This window comes from Diadema antillarum, unplaced genomic scaffold, assembly GCF_040938485.1.
Source record: "Diadema antillarum isolate AM-2024a unplaced genomic scaffold, OU_Dant_1.0 seq00000234_RagTag, whole genome shotgun sequence".
NCBI classification, from domain to species: Eukaryota; Metazoa; Echinodermata; class Echinoidea; order Diadematoida; family Diadematidae; genus Diadema; species Diadema antillarum.
Window position 1 is genome coordinate 902,885 of NW_027271283.1, and position 25,242 is coordinate 928,126.

The 25,242-nt window shown below is 37.7% G+C and overlaps 1 protein-coding gene across 3 annotated transcripts in view; it reads right to left on the reverse strand.

The window, feature by feature from the left end:
• Window positions 1-5,634: 5,634 nt before the first annotated feature.
• LOC139729332 (PRKCA-binding protein-like) overlaps window positions 5,635-25,242 on the reverse strand; it is a 28,451-nt gene continuing 8,843 nt past the window's right edge. For all 3 annotated transcript variants that reach the window (XM_071640259.1, XM_071640257.1, XM_071640260.1), the window contains exons 2-9: window positions 17,223-17,463; window positions 16,495-16,651; window positions 14,250-14,366; window positions 12,851-12,984; window positions 11,965-12,057; window positions 10,338-10,438; window positions 9,427-9,521; window positions 5,635-8,803 (exon numbers count right to left, since the gene is read on the reverse strand). In XM_071640259.1, coding sequence (XP_071496360.1) covers window positions 8,550-8,803; window positions 9,427-9,521; window positions 10,338-10,438; window positions 11,965-12,057; window positions 12,851-12,984; window positions 14,250-14,366; window positions 16,495-16,651; window positions 17,223-17,463 — 1,192 coding nt within the window. In that variant the 3' untranslated portion in view covers window positions 5,635-8,549. The remainder of the gene's footprint in view (window positions 8,804-9,426; window positions 9,522-10,337; window positions 10,439-11,964; window positions 12,058-12,850; window positions 12,985-14,249; window positions 14,367-16,494; window positions 16,652-17,222; window positions 17,464-25,242) is intronic.

Below are 25,242 nucleotides of genomic sequence, written 5' to 3' on the forward strand. Positions count from 1 at the left end.
AAAGACACATGTTGAGTGGTCCCTCCCACACGGCTATTCATCAATTCATTCGAACTTGCCTGGACGAAAATGTTAACCTTTTGTGCTCAGCGTCGACGGGTTTTTCCAGTCGCTCAACCTTTTCTCAACTTGTAAACACGGGCGTAATTTATTCAGAAGCTATTCTCGTTTTATTTCAGGGTAATCGCTGTTCTAAGCGATACAAAGTTTGATGTCTTATCCTTAATCAATCATACAAGACTTTGGTAGTATGACATTGAATAAAGAAACAAAAAATGACCATATACGCAGATCGTCGCGTCCACCCATCTTCAATCAGAATACTTTTCGATCATAGACCAATGTAGAAAGAGTCCAAAACTGAACTGATAAAAACAAAATCATATTATGATTACCAAATCTCGCATATCAGAGCGACCAGCTGGCGGTGGAAAGGGCTTTCCAATTCATTCTTTAGATCCTTTGATCTGAACAAAGGCATATCCTACATGTGTAGAATAATATATTATGTGACAACTTAGAATTGTCGCAACTCGTGACAATTTGCGCGACAAGTTGATTTGTGAAGCTGGTAAAGATAATAGAATAATACCACCAGATGTCTCTCTGTCCCATCATACAGTTTTATTTCATTATTACCATCATCTGGTTTTTTTTTTTTTTGCTTGTCATGATCCAAGCTTCCCCCCCCCCCCCCCTTAGCAAAAAAAAAAAAAAAAAAGAAAAGAATGAATCCGCCCCTGGTCATTATTCACCTTTTCATCATGTCCACCCAATTTCCACCTTCATTTTTCTTTCTGTGACATGTTCTGGCGAACAACATGGAAAAGTTGTTTTCTCTAATGTCTGATGCATGTCATATCATATTGGCTGCTAACTGCCGTATTTGTCTAACAGTTACCTTTATTGTGACGAAGCTCTTATCAGGTAAACGGTTTGCGCTATATGTTGCGATATTATTGTATAGCTTTTTTTGGCTTGTGACTGGAATATGACGTGAATAAGATCCAAGTATCTCTATTCATTCACACACAAAAAGTGTGAATAAATGTTTCAGCTCAGGAACGTTTACAGCCTGATGTATATAGTATGTCGAATTGTGTGAGGAAGATGTTTGGATTTAGAAATTACAAGAGAACCAGAAAAGTATTTTTCATATCGCAGAAGAATTGTGTGAGGAAGATGTTTGGATCTAGAAGTTACAAGAGAACCAGAAAAGCATTTTTCATATCGCAGAAGGGCAAAATACCATAATATGACCAAGTAAACAGAACCACGAAGGAAGTTCGCACGTTAACAAACATCACCCACACATCGTGCTGAAACAAGTTTATGCATTTGCATATAATCAATTATTTTGCGCTATTCATCATTATTGTCAGATACAAGAAACTAGGTATTACGAGAAAATGGAAGGGATCTAACACATTCAGTTTTTCAGGAGAAAGCTGAGAGACTTTTAGATAGATTGGAAGACGATAGAGCCTTCTCTCGTAATCGCCAACTCGAGATGGCGGCCAATAAATCAGCAGATTTGATAATCCCTTCATTGTCGCTTACGATACGACCTAGTCCTACTTCACCTCAAATAATCACTCAGTTCTATGATGCGTTACATTATGAGTGTTTTGGGAATATAAGAATCTCCCGAGAATAATTTCAACTCAATTTCATTGCCTGAAAGAGAATGCGAATGATGAAATCAAACCGATTTTGTTCGAGGCTCACTCGTTGAGTTTCTGTTTCTTCATAACAGCATTCACTCTCGATCTCTTATTCACACTCACCGCTGAAAGAGAAACACCTCGCGGGCTGCATGAATAATTCGTGGCTTCCCCCGAAAAGTTTGTCTGCGCCTGAAATTAACCGCCTTTCCCCTAAACCATTTATTTATTCAGCTCATGGTTCACAATTTATTCGACTTGGAAGTCTCCATACTACGGACTCGAGACTGGAGGTCAAATCACAGGGCAAAATCGGTCCCTTTCACACCTAACAGCTAAACAAAACATAGCATTGAGACTCTCAAAACATATCGTCGCTTTGCCTGCTATCAAGCGAGACGAATCGCAATGTTTGGAAGCGTACCCTCGTAAGGGTAAGCGTGGACAAGTTTTAGAGGAACATGAACAAGAAAAAAGAAGAATCATGACAAAGGCAAGATCCTTTAACGGGTCTCGGCTCATATAATGAATATTACATCGTGTCTAATGGCGTGTTTTAAATGGGTCATGTTGTTTCTGTATGGTTGTTTGCTTTCCCATACACAGCAGTGTGTACAGTGTACAGTGCACTCATAGGTTTGATGCATTTGTATGGGCAATTTTCTTGAAATGAATAATTTGTACTGAATATACCATATTCTAATACTTCCTTATTTCTAAGAGACAATCATGAAAAACAATGCCTCTATACCCCTACCGTGTGTAATGATAGGCAGAAATTAATCATACTGATATTAATGATTTTATGCCAATACATAGCATATCTCCACGAGCCCGATGGATCTTTTGAAGAACACCTATCCCTATTGACACAGCTGCTATTGTGTTTTGTTTTACATACAGAACCTCACATTTATAACTCTGCGTGACACTTCACTGGTTAGGATCTTTCCTCTTGAGAATATTATGTTCTTATTTCCATATGTTTGTCTGTCTATCTATCTACCGGGTATGCAAATCTAAATTTGAATTTGAATTTGAATTTAAATTTGCATATATTATCCAAAGCACTATCATAATCATTGTACACATTTACAAATATGCAGTCACTTGGAAAAAAAGACAGAAAGGATAACAGGGAACCAGAAAATAACATGAATGCTGGTCAAGTCTGGCATCTTGAAGTTCAGACAGTTAAAAATATATTTCTTATTCTTTTTTTTTAACTGTGCAGTAATGTGTAACCATGGTTACTGTTAGATAGTTATCAATAAGATATTCTAGTGCTAATAACAGAGAAATGAGTTTCATGAACAATTCATTACATGATGAATATACCCATGATTGTAATATAAATATGTTATACACAATGTCTACTTCAAACAAAAACATTTGTAGGATGTTAAAAAATTCTATGACAGCTTTATGAAATCTTGACCTTGATGTTTTCTTCTTAATTTTGACTAGTAGGTCATTCCAAAATGTTGTTCAGTACTGTACCTTGGTAAGACAAAAACTTGTCCCCCCCAAAAAAAAAAACAAAACAAAAACAAAAACAAAACAAAAACAAAACAAAACAAAACAAAAAACCTCGTCTTAAATTTTGGTATACATGCGAATAAAGATTCTCATCTTCTTTTTGCCTTGTTCTACAACAATGTTGAACGAATGAACAATACTGTGGCAGGGTATTGGGCAAATTCTCATTAATCAAATCATACACAAAACTACAACTAGAACATTTATGCAGTTGATAAACCTCAAGTATCTTTGAGATTCCTACATAATGGTGTTGACCTTGTCATATACTTGACTGAATGTTATCCCACACATAGAATTACCCTTTTTAAAAATCATATTGTACTAATATAGTATAAACATACACTTTTCTAGCTCCACTCCAAACTTTGATACAATGTGATACATTGTATGAGGCTGCATGAATGCTTTATATAGCTAAATCAAAATATTTCGTGGAACAAATTTTTGCAGTCGATATTGGACATCAACATTTTAGCATATACACTATATATTTGATTTTGGCAATATGACTTTTCCATATCAAATGTCTATATGTGCGTATCAATTGCAGTATGTCTATCTGTGTGCGTGTGTGTGTGTGTGTGTGTGTGTGAGTGTTTATCCATCTGTCTGTACTTTTCTCTTTTAACATCCACCATTGACCCTCAGTCCCCATTCCCTGTTTCTCCTCCACAACATTCCATTACTTAGGTATGTATTGACATTATACCATCACCACTGTGTCTATCAGTTGCTGTACATTTAGACAGTCATTGCCCAGTGAAAAGTGAAATGCTCACAAGTTCACACTGAATTTTGTCTTTACTTCAACGATGATATAATAACCATGCAGTGTAGCCCTAAATCCTTAAAGGGACTGTACAGTACTGGTTGAGGTAGGGATTCATGTTTTGAACATTCCTAAGTGAGATAATGAAAAGCCTCTTTTTTAATGCGCCCTAAAACTTAACATTGGGACCTAAAAGTTCGTTGACCCCTGTCTGTAACCTTTGACCTTGTGGTTACCTTCAACTTCCCAAGAGACATCTACCATCACCCAAGTTTGATTGCCATTGTAGCAACATGTGCTGAGTTACGTGTGATAAGAGAGTCTTGCAAGTAAACTTGAACGTATGACCTCAAATGACCTTTGACCTTATCCTGTGACCTCCAATGGCACCATAACATGAGGGTACCCCTAGTGCATCTATGACCCAAGTTTGATTGCCATTGTAGCAACATGTGTCGAGTTACATGTGATAAGAGAGTCTTGCAAGTAAACTTTAACGTATGACCTCAAATGACCTTTGACCTTATCCTGTGACCTCCAATGGCACCATAACATGAAGGTACCCCTAGTGCATCTATGACCCAAGTTAGGTTGTAATCCAAGCAACTTATGTGAAGTTGTTTGTCAAAAGAGAGTCTTGCAGGTAAACTTTAACATAGAAAAAGAGAGTCTTGCACATACTCTTTAATATATGACCTCAAATGACCTTTGACATCATCACATGACCTCTGACAACACCATAACATGAAGATACCCCTAGTGCTTCTATCACCCAAGTGTGGCTGCCATTGCTGTAACAGCTGCCAAGTTATGCATCATAAGAGAGTCTTGCAGGTAAACTTTAACATTTGTGACGGACGACGGACGACGGACGGACGACGGACGGACGCCATTTGGATCCCTTAGTCTCGCCTTCACCTCCGGTGGGCGAGACAAAAAGTGCCAATAATAAAAGGCGACATGCCACAACTTTATTAGGATCTCTTTGTTTCACCTTGTTTTTGGATATCTCAGCCATTACAAAACTGATTTTCATCGAATAAACTTTTGATACCCCATAGAACTGCATTCCCCCTTACATCTCATAGAGTGGTTTCTGAATATCTCGCAAAATATTAAAAGCTAAATCTACACCTCGACCAGAACTGCACACACCCTTTAACTTGAACATGAGGATTCCTTTCAAAAAGGACAATTTTATAAAACACCTTCAGACAATCATACAGAAAAGACTTTCCCACATGTTTCACCTGTAGTAAATTATTTTATTTCCAATAAATTGTACTAAGTCTGTACATTCAGTCCATTGACAAACCTAAAGGTCACAAATTCAAATAATGAGGACTGCTACATCAAAAACAAAACAAAAAACAACCAAATAAACCAGTTCATAAATTGTTACTTTGGAATAAGGTCTTCTTGAACAACATGACAATTATAGCATTCTTTAGATGGTTCATCCATGCTACCACTTCAAAAAAATTACATTTACTTTGCTGTCATTTTGCCTTCAAAATCTTGTTAAAATCAAAGATATTTCAATAGTATTCAAAGGATGAAAATACATACCTTTGCTGACATGAAAACATCACAATTTTAATCACACTCAAAACAGTGATGTGAGCATCAACTTTCGCAGTCTAGACAGAAATAAATGAGAAAGCTCGTACAAGTAACATGCAAATTATTGGCATGCTTCTTGCAAAGCATTTAATGTTCTATAAGATTGTCATTCCATCTGTTTGAGGAAAAAAAGTAGTCCAAAAATGCAGGACAGAATATGATGGTCATTGAATCCTGTCAAAGTTTACCTTCGAAGCAAATTTCAGTAGTGTATCCTGCCCCATACAAAGTACATCACTAAGTCAGTCACAATGTTTCCACTCCTGGAAAACGATCCCCAATGTAAACGTTACTGAAAGAGCGAAAAGTACATCAAGTTTAAACTTCCTATAGGAGCAAACAAGACATGTGGGCCTGTACTGTAGCCTAGAACCACTATCATAATGTAAAACACTAAACTGAATGAAAGAAGAAAACTACCTGCTAGAACACATAATGACAAGATTTCACATACAGGTAAGTTTGAATTACTGGTATTCATCATTCTTGAATAAGTCTTAGGGGAAAAAAAATGTTTCTTCGTTGTTGATAGGTGCAGAAGTGCACTCTTAGATTAACCAGTTAGACAACATCTAAAGAGGGAAATTAAACAAGGAATGCAATCATGGAGAACATGTTCACAAAAATAGGTAATGTACCTACAGCCACACTGCCCATGTGTATTAAACAAAGACTGATATCCATACTACTGTATCAAATAATAAACCAACCACCATCATCATGTTCATTATATCAGCTTTACAGCTAAAGTATTGGTATCCCTTGACTAACAGAAGGGTGTTCACTCCTGCCACCTAGTACTGCTTTTTCTTCATGCATGGTGACACTAATGTCTTCCTGCCTCAACTCATGGTATCAATAAGAAGCCAGGGATCCTGTAGAATGACCTAGAAGGATGTCTAAAGGTGTCGAGACAGCTGCTTATTGATAAGGTGGTCAGTCTGAACTATGTATCTTGCAAAAACAGCAAACAGCTTAGAATAGTTCAGCAGCAAAAGTAACTAAAAATGATGTGTTCAATTGAATTTTTTTGAACACAATTTCCAGAGAACATTTGACGCTAATATTCAGCTGGTCTCATCTCGCAATGTGAAAACCAGCTTCTACATGTTGGCAAAGGCTTAACAACAACAACAAAGTTAGATAGAAATCCGCCTGTCTGTCTTTCCCAAAAAGAACCATAAACAGGGTCAAAAAGTGTTGTTGAAAAGACACATGCTTCTTTGAGTCAAAGCAAAGAATTGTTTCTCACACATTACAACAATGTACATATCTTCCCACAGTCTTTCAAAAAAAATAAATAAATAAAGACAACACATAATACTTTAGACTAGTTTGACTAGAAATAATATAAATACTGTTGATATACACCGTCGTCCAGGAAACTAGTACTAGATATGTTGTAATATACAATGGAATGCTGAATTTGATCTGACACAAAATATTCCTACACTTCCCAGACTCAATGATATTTAGTTCTGCTGCTTCATCAGCTTATTTTACAATGGCACTAAACCTGTCCATACTCTATTTTAGTGTACCCTCCACTTCCCACAAAAATATCACCTGCTTTACATCATTCAAGAGAAAATACTGTGGTCTGTAAGTCACATGATTTTGTAGGTGACTGTCTCTTGTGGTCACAGACAGTGGGATTTTGTGCTTCTGACTGACCACTAGTTTGATTTTCAACGACTTCAACTGGAAATGTGAAAGGTGTGTCAGCTTCACACACCAGGCTTATAATTTGAAAAGAATGGTTTGTCTTCTCAGGATATTACAGCAGAGGTAAGGCTGGTTGTGAAAGAGATTTTCATAATCCCATTCTCCCATGAGAAATGTGAAATAATGCACTTTACTCGCTAGAAATTTGGTGTTATTTGATGCTTTCACACAAGAAGATAAATCAATCCTAACCTGAGCCAAAGACTTCTGTGCTTTGTACCAATGATACACAAATGATGTGTGCACACATTAAAGTGACAGACTCTGTATCACATACAAGGTAATAAACACTGAAATCTTATTGCACTCTGTCTGGGCAAGTTATCAATTACGACAAGAATAGATAACAGGAAAGCTTACACTATCTACCCATCAAATTCATTATCACTTACTACACAAAGTATATGCCTTGTATATTTTGAGAAAACAAAACAGCTAGCAGGAACACAACTGCTCTACACATTGAATGAGCATTCACCAAACAAGTTGTGTTCAAATCACCTATAAGGTCATAATTCACTTTTCTGAAATATATTACAAGTGCTCCTTTGCCATACGTGGCATTGACAACACTGATGTAGAGTCAAAATATTGCACACTTTTAATACTAACTTAGATAGATACATGAATTACATAAGTCTTGAATCTCTTTAAAAAAAAAGAAAGAAAGGCTTTCTCTGACTAATCTCTGTGTACCAGGAATGCTTCATCTCAACAAAGAGACTCTTAAATGAACTAAACTTGTGGATTTTGATGTAACATACAGCAGCCTGCATTTGTCATTCTATGAGCATTGCTGTTGAAATATGTAACTGTGGATTTGAGATACTTTACATGCTCCATCTTGAAAATGGTAATTGTAATTTATTGGTATGTCGTAAGACACTGCCATGGACTTTTCTGGGATTTCTTGTGGCTGTCATGGAAATAGACTACACATGAGATTTTTTTTTAGACTTTGTCTACAGCAATTCTTATATATCTTGTCTCTGACACATGCTTCTGACTCAGATGCATGATATTTACATCTTGACAGAGCAAACTAGAAAACACTTGTGTAACTGATGACTGGGTCCACTGGTGAAATATGCACAAAAGTAAGAATTCCAGCATTGCTGTCCTATGTAATCCACATTGGTCATAGAGAACAGAAGACCTAATTTCTCATAATTCCACAATGCGATACCTGGCCTATATCAACTCCTGTGTTTCCATCATCTTCTGCCTTACGAGGTGTCAATCAACGTGCCTTCTACCCCTCCTCCTCCTCCACTGGATTCGCCCTCCTCTTCCTCTTCTTCCTCCTCATCATCATCATAGCCATCGTTGAACTGATCTGAACGGTCATAGTTGATGGTGGTTCGGAGGAGGTCGACCTCGATGGGAAAGAGGTCGGTGTTCTTCATCTGTTGGTGACAGTCTTGGAGGTATTGTGTCATGGCAGACACCAGGCGGTGAAGCTGGAACACTATGTCTTGCACTGAAATTCAAAAAAGAAAAAAGAAAGAGGTAGTTAACGCACTTAAGCTACTTAAAAACTATCACCTTCAGAAAGATTCTTGAAGGGGCACTGGGTTATTGCTGCACTATTTAACATTGTATTCAGCAGGTCTAGGGCAATTACCCCCTGGGCAATTACCCCAGACCCTTCCCCTGACCCTAACCCTAATCCTAATCCTGAACCTAATCCTAACCTTAACACAAACTCTAACCCCAAACCTAACCCTAACCCATAATTACCCTGATGCAGTATTCAACTGATGTTGCCATTATTTTTTTTTTAGAGAAGTTAGCATGCCATTTGAATACAAGGGTTAACTTATACAGCAACATTTCTGCATGGTGCTAGAGTGGGCAAGAACCTTGTTGGATGTTTCCTTGGAAATTCAAGAGAAGAAAAGTTTGAAGTTTCTTTTGTCTCCTTTTCATCATCATCATCATCCAGGTTTGATACGGGTTTGTCCCGAATAATAGTGTTGGCTGGATGTTCTTCGCTCTAACAGCAACCGTGAGAACTTTTGCCTTTTACACTTAACAGTGATTTCTCTCTACCTGCCAATCTTTTCCTCTTTTCAAATAAGATAAGGAGATGTTATTTCTTACCATGTTTCTGGTCCAGGAGTTCTAGTTTCACCATGACATCTGACCTCAGCTTAGCAAACCTTGCCCTTGCCTCCTGTCTACATCTGAGAATCAACCTGAAACCAAAACATATCATCACATGATTAGTGTCAAATACAGGTGAGTAGAGGAGTCAGAATGCTTTTCTTGGAGTAAGGGGATAACTGTCATAACTGTAATGAAGCATTATCCACTATAACTTTGAAGAATCTTGTAACCTCTACTAGAGCCAGAAGGCTACTAGTTTACTTATTACACAATGTTTCGCAGTGAGACTGAAAAAAGAATTATGACAAAATTTTCTTGAATGTTAGGAGCATACTGCTGTGACCTGAGGACATTTCATTCACTGTAAATAAGCTACTGAAATCCTTGCATCTGATTGGGTGAGAAAAAATTTGTCAGAAAAAAATATCTGACAAAACACTTAATGAATGCCCCCCTGGAATATATCTTAGTGCCCTGAATTATGCAGAGCTGAAATTGATTGAAAGTTTGTCTAATGGAACATTGGTCAGTGATTTCAACTAAGCAATTATCTTGATATCATCTAAAACTCTATTACAGTACAGGCTCTAGAACATAGTATGTTGCTGTTTGGCAGCTTTCCACTCGTAGTCATTTATTTTGACTATTTGACATGAACTGGAAGTTAAATGTGAATTTTCACATTTCTCATAATCATATTATTTTGTTATCCTTTATTTCAACATACAGACAAACAGGATTTAGATATAAAATACTTGTTCACTCATTCCCTCAATTATTGGTCATTGATATTAAGCCATGACTAGTGGAGGAATTAAATGAATTCAATGAGTCTATTCTCCAGGTTGTTTTAACCCATAGAGCTAAACATGATGAGGCCACATCCAAAAAAAAGAGAAACTCACCTGTACTCATAGTTTCCTGTCTCCACTCGGTAGAGAGGTTCTCCCAGAGTGGCGTAGGCATACTCCTCATCATCCATCTCCTTGACTTTCAGACAGTAGGACTGGACAAAGAGTGGACATTTAGAGTGGACAGTCAGCAGTCTGACAAAATACTAAACACAGTAGGTAAATAATTGTTCATGAATCACTACCAAAAAATCAGCAGATATCCTAACAAACGTGGTTACACATTTATCCACCCACTTTATTACATTTCAAACTCATTTTAGGGCAATGAGTTATCTCAGTCAGGAGAGCGTCTGCCTCACGATCCAAAGGACCCCGGTATGATTCTTGGGTCCAACTGAACGATGTTGTGTGCAATCATACCATCCCCTTTAGCAAAAGGCAAAACACTGTCCCTCCCATAGGACATAAAATGGAGGTCCCGTGTGTGAGAGTCACAACTCATGCACGTAAAAGATCCTGCCTCATTCATTCATTGCAAAGAGCAGGGCGTTTAACCCGGTGAAGTGGTCTCGCCTCACATCCATCTGGACCCCATGGAAGACCAGCTGAAGCAGCTGAATATGGGCTATCCAGCCATCTTCTCTGATGGAAATGAAACAAACCCATTTCGTTTGAACTCTCCAGATAAGAGCTGATGTTTGTATATACAGACAATAATCTGCCCAACTATATATATGCATCTCAGTCCTATGAAACTTTGGCTGCAGAGTACCATGTTCAATTTCTTTGAACTATTCCCAATTTTGCATTTCTATGGCAACAGGAGTTCTGCTCAATAGATCTTTTTCACTGGCTTCACAGTTTTGCTTTCCTCTCCAACATTTGTAATTCTTATGAAAGTCCTGTAATTTAAGAATATGTTTAAATTAATTAAATATTTGGGTACTACTTTAATTACTTTAATCATATCTTATGTTGTTCATACAGTAAAGCCGCAGCAGCACCATAAAGCAGTATTAGTACTAACTTATAGAACATTGCATGGAACAGGAAAATTAGGTCAACCATAATCACAGGTTGACTTATTTTATAGAACGTAACTTTGTCTTTGCCCTGAAATGGGGGAAAAAAAAATCTACAGTTCACAATAATATGGCACTGACCTGTAGCGTGTTTACATGTTGAGTACTTATGATAAGGGATCTTCTTAAAGGGATGATATAGTTTTGGTTGAGATGGGGCTTAAGGTTTCCATTTTGTGTGTGTGTGTGTGAGATAATTAGAAATCTCTTATGAAATATGAAAGACCTTATACACAATAGGAATTCAAAGTTTATTTGGTGAAAATTGGTTACGAAATGACACAAGATATCCAAGAACAAAGAGTTCCTAATAAAAGGTGGGACCCACGTTTCATAAGAACCACTTTGTTTTAGTTTGTTTTTGGATATCTAAGCCATTTCAAAAACAATTTTTATCAAATAAAATTTGAATTCCTCTAAGAAGTGTATGCTCTTTTATAAGTCGTAAGTGTTTTCTAATTATCTAACAAACACTTCAAATCTGAATCCCTCATCTCAGGCAAAACTATACCATCACTTTCATGTTTTCTGTTCTGACTGTCAATCACTGAAAAGATCACTACCAGTTACTTAAACCATTGTCACAATCTCCTTACCAGGTATTCAAACTTGGCATCTGCATACTTCTTAATTGTCAGTTTGGTATCTGGGATGGCTTTAGTGAGGAAAGTACCAAGGTCTGCCAGCATCTAGAGAGAAAGAAAACTAGACATGGTGAATCACACAGACAAGAAAACTCAACATTGTCATCAGAGAGGATCTCATCAAGAGTATTGGTGTACCTACAGGACAATAGCAACAATGCCTCTCACCAAACTCTTTTATCAATCTATCTACCTATCTATCCATCTATCCATCTATTTATCTATCTATCTATCTATCTATCTATCTGTCTGTCTACCTACCTATCATTCTATCTACCTATCACTCTATCTGCCTAGACGTATGTACTTATAGATCTTTCTCTATATATACATTGTTCTATCACTACCTCTATCTTTTATCTATATAATTATCTGTCTATGAATATCTACATTCTATCTGTTTGACTTTCTATCTCATGGTTTCTATATCTACAACTGGTTGTAGATATTTATCTATCTACATACCATATCTCATGCCACTGAGTCAGGGAGAGTCTTCATTTAATGATGACCTCAATACCCATCTTTGTTTAATACCTATAGTGCATTGGTAAAGCATTCTTGGTTGTTTTAGAGGTGTAGCATTCTTGGTTGTTTTAGAGGTGTAGCATTCTTGGTTGTTTTAGAGGTGTAGTATTCAGAGGGTTAGTCACATCTCACTCAGACACTACTCAAACCTGACTGGTCTGTTGGACGAATCATTATTTCAGCTTCACTTAGCTGATTGGGAATACATGATTGGGAAAATATACCATGCTCACAGCTGTGGACACTAATGGTGATAATAATATTAGAGATCTTACACATTGTATAACTAGGAGTGACAACTTTCACTCACTGGCTTGACGGTCCTCAGGAGTCTGATGCCAAACTTCTCCATGTTACGATGAGCGTCTCCAAACTTGGTGAAAGCCTCGCTCGCCTTGGGTTGTGTCTCTCGTGCACCGATCACACAGAATATATCTCCAAAGGCTACGGGAAGAGATATAACATTCAGGTCATGACAATCATGTGGGACTTACAATGAAATATATCATGCTGATGTCCTGATGCAATCATGTAGACCATACTCTTGGTAAAGACAAATGTATGGCTGTCTTTGCTCAGTCAGCATTGATATTAAGTGTATGCTTCTACAGATATTCCTGCATCTGACTCTGGTCAACCAGTATATTATTACAAGGAAAAGTAAAAATTACGCGGTGCATAACATATGTCCCCGCCGGAAGTAGCATTTAGTGGCAAAATGTACAATATAGGTAAAAAATCAAGGTCAAAGAAGTCAAAGGTCAAAATTCTGTGTAGAAGTTTTGAAGCCCTCACCTAGTGCCATCACATAAAGCAAATGGAATCGAAATCGGGTTAGAAATGGCGAAGGAGTAGCATTTTGTAGCCAATGTACAATATAGGACAAAAATCAAGGTCAAAGGTCAAAGAAGTCAAAGGTCAAAATTCTGTGTAGAAGTTTTGAAGCCCTCACCTAGTGCCATCACATAAAGCAAACGGAATCGAAATCGGGTTAGAAATGGCGAAGGAGTAGCATTTTGAAGCAAAATGTACAATATAGGTCAAAGGTCAAGGTCAAAGGTCACAACTGAAATTTTGTGTAGAAGTTTCAAAGCTCCCATGTAGTGCTATCATATAAAGCTAACAGAATCAAAATTAGCTCATAAATGACAGAGAAGTAGCAAATTGAACATTTTGATCACACACGGACGCACAGACGGACAGACGGACGCACGGACACACACACGTACGGAGCCCGTTTCATAGTCCCCTGCTCGAACTCGTTCGGCGGGGACAATTAGCAATTCCTCATTCAATGAATGTCTCACAATACATTTTGAGCCAGCTTTGTAAGGTTGTAAGGGTCATCAATTGTGTTAAACAGGATATATCCTATAACATATAGTATACATTCCTACATGATTTTAAAAAAAATGAATATTTTCTCTTGTTTATAAACATACACAGATAACAAAATTCAAAACAACTTTGGTTACATTTCAAGAGCCAGAAAGTTTTGTACAGTGTCTGTATTTTAACATTGATCTTCACCAAGGTCTGTGCAGTAATGAGGATAACAAAGACTCTAATAAATGAATTTTTGTTTCACAATTTCACACAAAATGAACAGTGTAAGCTTTATACTACTTTCTCTAGCTGTTGATATCATAAGTCTTCAAGATTGGAATGTGCCATTGGAGCATGTTATCATTACATTCCATGTTACTTACATCGATGAGTGACACACATCTCATAGAAAACCTTGAGGAGTTTCTTGGTATGGTCCATGAGACCTCGGTATAATCTGGCTGTCTTGTTCAGGTCATCCAGTCTCTTAATCAAGACATCTATATAAAACAACAACAACAACTTCAGTAGCTACATCAAACAAAACAGCGAGTTCAGTAGCTACAATGTACATCAAACAAAACAATGGGTTCAGTACATAGTAGCTACATCCACATCCAGATTGATACATAATTTACTGATATTTCAGAAGCAGTGTCTTACGTCTAAAACTACCAAATTAAAGTGAAACTGTGTTCAAGAGCACATTGGGTCAAAATTAGACTTTAAATTAAATTTTGACAGGATGTCTTCTACAAATCTTTGACAGTACTTCCAGGAATTTCTATTGCTATCTGCACATAAACATGGTTACAATCTCATGAGTATACTGTATTGTATACGCCATACATTTAGCAAGTTTAATTTTTCACAAATCTTGACTTCCTGACAAATTCACAAGTGATTAAACTCACAATCTTGGAGAACAGTAAATGCTGGATGAAGGAGGGAGACGTATCTGCACATGTGCATATTTCATTCTCGTCACGGTCAGAGTTAATAATTTTGCATGTTTTCAAATTTGTTACATCTGGCTTGCGAAATTCACAAAAACAAGGAAAAGTAGAAATTACGCGGTGCGTAAAATATGTCCCCGCCGGAAGTAGCATTTAGTAGCAAAATGTACAATATAGGTAAAAAGATCAAGGTCAAAGGTGAAAGAAGTCAAGGGTCAAAATTCTATGTACAAGTTTTGAAGCCCTCACCTAGTGCCATCACATAAAGCAAACGGAATCGAAATCGGGTTAGAAATGGCGAAGGAGTAGCATTTTGTAGCCAATGTACAATATAGGTACAAAAAATCAAGGTCAAAGGTCAAAGAAGTCAAAGGTCAAAATTCTGTGTAGAAGTTTTGAAGCCCTCACCTAGTGCCATCACATAAAGCAAACGGAATCGAAATCGGGTTAGAAATGGCGAAGGAGTAGCATTTGGTAGCAAAATGTACAATACAGGTCAAAAATCAAGGTCAAAGGTCAAAGAAGTCAAAGGTCAAAATTCTGTGTAGAAATTTTGAAGCCCTCACTTAGTGCCATCACTTAAAGCAAACGGAATTGAAATCGGGTAACAAATGGCGAAGGAGTAGCATTTTGTAGCAAAATGTAAAATATAGGTCAAAAATCAAGGTCAAAGGTCAAAGAAGTCAAAGGTCAAAATTCTGTGTAGAAGTTTTGAAGCCCTCACCTAGTGCCATCACATAAAGCAAACGGAATCGAAATCGGGTTAGAAATGGCGAAGGAGTAGCATTTTGTAGCCAATGTACAATATAGGTCAAAAATCAAGGTCAAAGGTCAAAGAAGTCAAAGGTCAAAATTCTGTGTACAAGTTTTGAAGCCCTCACCTAGTGCCATCATATAAAGCAAACGGAATCAAAATCGGGTTAGAAATGGCGAAGGAGTAGCATTTTGAAGCAAAATGTACAATATAGGTCAAAGGTCAAGGTCAAAGGTCACAACTGAAATTCTGTATAGAAGTTTCAAAGCTCCCATGTAGTGCTATCAAATAAAGCAAACAGAATCAAAATCGGGTTAGAAATGGCGAAGGAGTAGCATTTTGAACATTTTGATCACACACGGACGCACGGACAGACGGACAGACGGACACACGGACACACGGACACACGGACACACAGACACACACACGTACGGAGCCCGTTTCATAGTCCCCTGCTCGAACTCGTTCGGCGGGGACAATAAAAACCTTGCAGTGTATACAGTGTGACAAGAGCATTACTGTAGTAAGGAATGTTCGCGTGCATCTTAATTTTGCGAATTCCGCGAGAGCCAAGATTCGCAAAAATTAAAATGCACACGAAATTTCTTATCTACACTATATGCATTGAACGCAAGAGGCAATTCGCATGAATTTCTTGCCATGAGAAAGGCCGTCGGCTCCAATTCGCGAAAATTTTGTGCCGCGAATATATCATGTTTTACAGTACTTGCTCAGTTAACAAAGTACAAAGGATTATTGTTGATGACACAAACACATAAACATACACACAAACTTACACACAGACACACATACAGACAAAAAGACAAACGAACAGACACACAACTGTACTTGCCTCGGTATATCTTTCTCTCTCAACAAACATTCATTCACAACACACACCAGCAACTAGGAGCTCACCATTGCACAAGATGGCCCTACTCAGCCCCAGGGCATCGGCCGTAGAGGAACTCATGTTCTCCACCATACGATGCTTGACCTTCTTGAGGACAATGTCCAGTGACTTGCCCTCCTTGGTGTCTGCCCGTAGGTTGTTGTAGCTAACGATGACCTCTCCCTGTAAGGTAACATCCACAAAGGTCAATAACCTTGCTCAATCAAGAAGTCTACATGTTGTATGTTGATGATTCTTGGGCACCAAAATAAGTTTGTTTGATTTGGATACTAGGAATTGTCAGTCATTGAAAAAGGTTGATGTCATGTGATCACAATGGCAAAAATTGTATGAATCACAGAAATAATAAGTTTATGTACAGTGTACGACCCCATCTGAAGTTAGGCTCTGTATGTATACAGAGATCTTAGCATTCATTGCTATGTTAAAAATGATGCTGTTGCATTAGAATTTTTGTATGAAATGACTGGATGAGAATTCATGCATGCAAATGACTATTTCCACACATCACATACAGTATCTTTCATGGCACATTTTTACCACAGCAAGAAGAATGAAGAGAAAAATATATCAAACATGATTTATCTTGACCAGAATAGGTTAAAACTCTGGAAAATATTCAAATAGCTTCAGTGTATCATCAAAGTTATGTATATTTTAACACTAACATGTATTAAAGGAGGAATTAGGTAAAAAAAAACAAGAAAAAAAAATGTGTTGGTGAGAAATTTACCTTGAGTGCCTGGATCATCCTTGCTACCTCTACCTTGGTCCTTCCTTTCACAGATTTCTTGTTAACCCCTACAATCTCATCCCCAGCTGCTAACATCTTGCTCTTGGCAGCAGGGGTGTTATCAAACACCTGTACTATGTAGAGACAGGGACAGAGGGGCGCCCCGCCCCCAATGCTGATACCCACTAGGTTCTGACTGTCCTTCTTCAGGGTGACTGTCCCTGGGATAGCCTCCATTCCCCTGTGGTGTGATGGGTGGAAAGATAAAGGGAGACACAAATCACTGACAGTTTGAACATAAATCTCACAATGAATCAAGACATCTCATGGCGCTTTCAGACACACTGAGTTATTGTATACAATGTATGGATATAACGTTTCGATATGAGAGCATTAAGACACAGCACCCCGTTATACGATAATTGTATCAGAGCATTCAGACTTAACACACAAGCGATTTTTCTTGAGTGGATGTGATTTTCTTCCATAGGCAGTTCATAATTTATGCAGGCTTTGCGCATAGTGTTTATCATTACTCTGCCTTGGATTCATCCGGTAGTTCGCTAGTTCACGCCAGATCATTATTACGTCACAATCAATCTGTCAACCGCCCGTTATATGACCATCGTGGATACGTGAGCTCGGCACGCGCTGCGAAAAAGCCCTGCCTACTCATATGACGTATGGATATGAGAGCACTCAGACACAAATATAAGTCGTATGGATATACGATAATGATTTGAAACGATGCTCAAACCAGCATTTCGATATACGATGTATACTGATATGACAATATATTATAAGAGCATTCAGACACATAAAAACGTCCTATATCCATACGTTGTACATATATCCATACTCTCTAGTCTGAAAGGGGGGTCAGTTTCAATTGAACAGCAAAATGGTGATTTACACGTAATGTGACCTTGTTTCAACACTTGGTGTTTTGGTAAAATACCCTGATGTAAACACACAGAACAAGCGCATATTGACTAAATATATTGCTGAACTCCTAAGGAGTCCATGTGCTCAGCCTTAGTTAGTAAAAATTATGTCATCAGCAGTTAGCAAATTTATCCCCCCAAAAAAAACAAAAAAAAGAAAAAAGAAAAAAGAAAAAAGAAGAAGCAAAAACAAAACAAAACAAAACAGTGAAAAAAAACCAAACAAGAATGGCAAATACCTTTGAGTAGCAGTGATATAGTTTAGACCACTAAGCTTGGTACACCCAAGCCACATCACAATGACATGACAGGCATTAGGGTTACATTTTAGCCCTGTTTATTTGCTTAGTTTAGGACATTTTGTGCTGATCAAGAAATGAAGTATGCCAGTGCATGTTAAATATTAGCAAAGCATGGTAAGGATTAAAGAGAGCTACTGGCAATTAGAAGCACCCTGTCCCCAGTAGACGAAAACAGCTTCTAATGCCAATACTAGTGTCTCATGACAGGCCATTGGGTAAACAACCCTTGTTACATGATGTCTGAAGACCAGGTGGAAGACTATGGAAATCAATCATTTCAAACCTTAAACTTCTAGGTACACTATATGAAGTACATAGATTTACTCATTTACTGCAAACTTACCCTCATAAATTTTATAAAACATATATCACACAGGTCATAGCCCTTTGACAGTCGCCATTGCTGGGTTTCCACTGTGGTGCGATCTGCTACGCACACCATGATTGGTGATTAGTAGCTGATTGTGGAATTTTTGTTTAAAGGGATGGTACAGTATTAGTGGAGATGAGAATTGGGCTTTTAACTTTTTGCAAGATACCAAGAAAACACTTATGAAATAGTACAGAGCATACCATTTTAAGAGGAATGAGAAGTTTATTTCATGAAAATCGGGTTTGGAATGACTGAAACATCCAAAAACAAAGTAAAACAAAGCGAGCTATGTAATAAAGTGTGGGTCCCAATTAGAATTGCTCTGTTTTGGATATCTCAGCCATTGAAAAACCAATTTTCATCAAATAAACGTTTAATTCCTCATGGAATTACGTGCTCTTTCATATTTCATAAGAGGTTTCTCATTACATTGTATCTCATCAAAAAATGTTAGAATTTAGAAATCTGAAATTAGGTCTCAACCAAAACAATACGATCCTTTTAAATATCTCCACACTTTGCACCATGATTGAAATTGTTGTCTTGATTGTGGAGTAATAAATCGTGATCTTATCAGATCTTGAGGTCTAACATGGTAATCAAGGATGTTGATTGTACAAAATGTTTGAACTGTCCAAAACTTTTCTATCATCAACACGATTGCCATGACTGACCTCATCAAGATCTGATAAGATCTGATAAGATCACCATGATTACCCCACAATCAAGACTTCAATCATGGTGCAAGTGTGATACATGTATAATACATTTACAAACAAAAATTCCAAGATCAGCTACCAATGTTTATACCTCATTTTGTTGTTTCATTTTACAGTTTGATAAATTCTACAACAAACTGTTAAAGGGGCTCATTATACAACAATATAAAAATGGTATATAATGGATGGATACACGAACAACCCATCATCTGCCATTGTGGTTTACAAAGTAAATTCAAATGCAATGAAAAGATGGAACACTGCACATTCTGTTCTTCAACAGAGAGAGAGCTGAATATTACTGTTAAACTACTGACGTAATAATGCTTGCTTAACCTTTATTGCACAGATTCCTCTGTTCAGTCTTACATCCACTCTTACAAAGTGCAAAGTTCAATTCATTTTAATGGTACCGGTACCATGAGTGATGCTTTTCTGATACAACTATACAGTCAATATGGAAACTGTGAGATACAACGTGTAATTCAACTCGTATGCCACATTGTAAATACCATCTGGCACCATTACACAGAGTTTCTTGTTTGACTTGTTGGTTGACTTTTATATCAAGATGCTCACATCATCCACAGTAAACTTGACCTTTTCTAGGCAAATATGATTATTAAGATTTCTGGCTACCTACTGTACCTGTACTTGGTAGGAAACAATGCTTCAAACATCAAAGGTAGCCTGAATGACATACCTTTTCTTCCTTTTCATGTGTAGCTAGACTCTTAAGATTAGATCTAAAACTTAAAATAGGAGGACACCCCCTTTAGTATAGTCCTTTGATAGCAGAGAAGCACTCCATGATTTCTACTTCCAAATAATATTGAAACACTCTAGCAGAGCCAATGAAACCCACATGTACTTGGACTGGCAGTCTACACTACATATACTGTAAAACAAGGAATTTTCGCGTGCATTTTAATTTCGCGAATTTCGCGAGCGCCAAGATTCGTGAAATTAAAATGCATGCGAAAGTTCTCTTCTACACTACATGCATTGAATGCCAGTGGCAGTTCGCGAAAATTTCATGCCGCAAAAAAGGCCGTCGGCACCAATTCGCGAAAAATTCATGCCGCAAATATACGATGTACTATATTGTCTTCCTTTTGGACTGAAGAAAAAAATCACAAAGACGAGTTGAGTACACGTTGTATCACAATGTTTTACATAGCCATGCAAAACGATTACTACACTCATGTCTTGACAAGAAGAATCAATATTCCAAGACAAATACAAAGCAGCCTCGGGTACTGACGGTGACAAGAAGCATTCATGATGCACGTTGGGAAGCAACAGAGAGGTGGGAAGAGACTCTTCCCGCCTACCTGGGAGCAACATGGAGTTGGCAGGGAGGGGTGATCCTGGAGTTTGTGACAACTTCCCGATACTCCGTGACAACAGGGAGGTGGAAGAGAGACACTCCACCTCCCTGGTGACAACACGATTGTGACGATCTCAAAGCATGGACCCTACCACGCCCAGCAAATCTGCGTGCTACTTCTCAAAATTTGAAGGAACTTTGTCTCTGATCTGTTGAGTTGTTTTTGCTGAATATCAGGAGCTTTTCATGCCTGACGTTCAAATGGATGGTTGCCAAAAATTTCATAATCTATAAATCTGTCAGTAATTTATTTTAGGCTGTTGATGCTGCCGTAAAAACATTAGAAATTTCATAGGAACTAGTCAGGATAAAGACAAAAAAAAATCTCCGCACAAAACAAATACAAGTATTTTTTATTGTCATTGGTAGTCAAATTTGTGTTATACTGATATGATTAAAGCAATAGGTATAGTATTAACTATTGTATTACAAGTAGTAACACTTTCATGGTAAGTTTGACGTTTTAAACGGCTATATCAAGTTAACAAAAATCGCAGGAGACTTTTTTTTTTAAGGAGTGCAACCATTTCTAAACGTGAAGGCATGTTTCATGAAAGGGGAAAAAAGAATCAACGTTTGTAATCCTGGGTCTTCGACTTGAGCTATCTTTAATTAAACATTCCTTCTCTGTTCATCTCCAAGACCCCAGACTGTTCATGACCTCCGAGAATGCGCCAGTACGCGCGGTTTCTTCTGTTGATTGGTCTCTCTCTCTCTCCACCCCTCCCCATTCCCCACCCTGGCACCTTGGCATCGTGGGATTTTTCATGTTTCTGGGTAAACTTTCATGTGAAGCGTGCCTATCAAGTCACCACTTGACTCACCTGCTGGCAGTGTAATAATGCGAGCAGAAAGTGGTAGACATTTTCTTCTGCTGCAGCTACTTTTACTGCCGAAATACTCGGCTTTGTCACCACACACTACCACCAGTTATTCGGCGAGACACACGTTGTGACTTTGTGTATAGGAATATAAATGGGCAATTCCGCAGTTAGGTGGACATGACATGGATAAAAGAAATGTGCCTCTTTATCTTACTCTTTAATCTAGGTATCAACTAATGCCATGGATGTTCACCAATCATTAAGGTCTTTCAAATTCAGTAGATTTTATCTTTCGTATTGATTGATTTCGCGAGATCTAAAACCATCATTTAAAATGTACATGTGGGACTGGGGATGCTGAAATTCACTTAAATGCAAATTAAAGTGGGTTACTTTGAAATTTTTTCCTCAAAGTTTTGCTAAAGGGTAAAAGATAAATACATTTAAATACTCTAGAAGTCATGTGACATTTTGTCAATTACAAAAGGGTGAAATGACCTGCGGAATTACTCCGGACAAATGTAACATTACTAACCGTAACGTTACTAACCATGCTTTTGGGGGTCTAGCTAAGAAATTATTGGTCGAACTGCTAAAAAACATTGTGTGAACATTTGTCATGATGCAATAATTGAAGTTAATGCAACACTTTGTTTGAAGTAACTTGAATTTTTGCACACTTTTTGTTACAAGACATTGATTTTTTTGTCATGTCGTTTTTTCGTAACGTTACTAACCAGCCCTTTAAGTTGCCATAGCAATACTATTATTTCTTGGATTGTATTCATTCTTTTCTGTATCATAAACCTGGGAATGATGAACATGTTTTTGACATAATTTTGGCTTGAAATGAATAAAGGGTAATTTAGTAGTAAAAACAAATATCTAAATTTGCTCAAATGTAACGTTACTAACCGCGGAATTGCCCAAATGGTTTGCACCTTCCTGAATTGAGTAAGTGTCTGACAGTTGTTGAAATCGTGACATCGCTAACGTTAGACAGTCGGCGTTAGTTTTAGGCTTGCGTATGCGTGATTTCATGGGTTCTATGTTCGATGGAATATGTTGGCTGTGGGGAAAAATGTGGCTTCGAAATTTTTGCTTGCCCGATTCCATTGACTGCGCCCATGAGTACAAATTTGACGACCATGACAACACGACATTGCCAGGGGAGTTCTGCTCAACTACAAAATCTTTTCGGTATTTGATATCGCTATTTAAATGCCTTCCGCCGGCAGGAATTGTCCGTAGTAAATATTACGAACGACAGTTACTTAACCGAAGCATCTCCGAGTCTCGCAATTTCCGAGATTTCTTGCCAGTCCACATGACAAGTCTGCTAACGCAAGATCTAAAAATTAACGCACAGTAACGATCTGTAACGCACAGTAACGATCTGTAACGATCATTCACGCACGGTGATCGTTAATTTTGTAACGCAGAAAGATTAACGCAGTACCGATCGGCGCCTGCGTTACACGTAAATTTAACGCAAAGTTTCTTTTGGTATATACTGTATCATGTTTTACAGTAGTAGAATTCAAAGAAGACATAAAACAAAAGACTTAATTCACACTAAACCCCACAAATCCCTCCCCACCCTCCATTCCCATTCCAAAGAAAAGAAAAAGAAGTGAAGAATATTTCTACAGCATTGTGTGATGTGATAGGAATAGTGTACAACCTTTCTTGTTTACCTGAGCATGTCTGCAGACAATATCAAATCTTCACTTCCAGCAAAGCGGCAACTCAGTAAAGTTGTTCAAACTCACTTTACCGTGAAAGAGTGCACTGATGTGTTGATTTTATTCAATCCAACTCTTTGTAGCAGCAAACTTGATTCAAAGTGAGTGAAAAGTGAATAAATCCCAGCATCACACGATCAATGACCTGTGCACTATACTGTATACAACAGTGTGAATCAAATGGTGACTGACTACCCATATATCTCACTGTAAAGGCCTACCTCTTCCTTTTAGACACTTGTGTATCAGCTTATAACATGCTGGGTATTGACAAAGCCAAGTCGTTAAATCTGGCTCTGCTAAACTCACAAAGCATTTCCAAACCACATCCATCCGTTCCTTGTCCGAGTTGTATTTTACATCGGTCACACAGTGGCTAATGCTATTCTACAAAGGAATTCTGTGATTTTTCTGTTTGCCGAGCCATAGCCCAGGTAATGGCATTACGATAATCTGTCACCAAAGTACATCTGTTTTGGACTACATCCAAGAAATCTCTCACCAGGGTTTACACTTATGTACATTGCTCCATAGAGTTACAGAGAAAGGAGTAAAAAGAAGGGAAAAAAAAGTGTTAGAAGTAGTGTCATATTTGTAGATAAGCAGTACAAGCAAGTTACTATCCAAAAGAAGTATTAGAGTATTTACTGTTTTAGTTGGGTGCCATGTAAACCCTCAACCCACTGAACACATGATGACAATGGTACGAAAACAAAAAAGTGAGGGGAAAAAAACAGAAAAAGGGCACAGGGGAAAGAGGATTGTAATGACAGAAACCGGTAGTGGAAAAGAGAAATCATGAAAAGAGACAAACAGACAGACTGGCCAGGGAGGTGCACAGACAAACCAAGGTAAAAAATGAGAAAGGAAGAGCTAGAACCAAGATTCATAAAATTAAAATGCACATATATGAAAGTTCTCGTCTACACTATTTATGCACTGAATGCCAGCTAGCAATTTGCAAAAATTTGATGCTGCAAGAAAGGCCGTTGGCTTCAATTTGCAAGAATTTCATGCTGTGAAAATATCTTGCTTTACAGTATAATACAATGAGAAGGGAAGAGCTAACATAAACCAATGCCTCCCACTCCCAAAAATCAAGCGGACTTGGCTATCCCCTTTCTAGAACTCATTTTTGAAGTTTTATCAAAACTAGGTGGCAATTAGAAATGTGGCCTAGCCTTGAACAATTCTGATGAGCTAGGGAACATTGAGGTGTGACCAAAGAAAAAGACTCTTATTTCTACAGGCCTTTATATGGAATTCATATTTATTCATTTATGCATTACAGCGACTTGTAAGTCAGTTCTGTTGGTGGAGCAAGTTTGTAGGCACATTAAAAAAAAATAAAAAACACCTTATGAACAGTTCATCAAATTTTTAAAAGTAATTTTTATTCTTGAAAATAGTTTTACAATTACAATAGTGGCTCAGCAAATGACTTGCAAACAGAGTCAATATGCCTTGTCTATAGAGGATAAGGGTCTAAAAAAATCTACACTGAAAAGAGACCATAGAGATTTTGCAATATTTGACTCAACAATGTCAGACAGAATGACATCAGAGATCATTCTTCAAACATTTGTATTTATATGTCTGATACATGATCTCATTAAACTTTGCCATCAAAAGTCATTTGTTGTGTGACCATCCATCAACATTCTCAATTTCATCAAATCATAAAAATATAGTGTACTCTCAAGTCTGAAGTACTGCATGAACA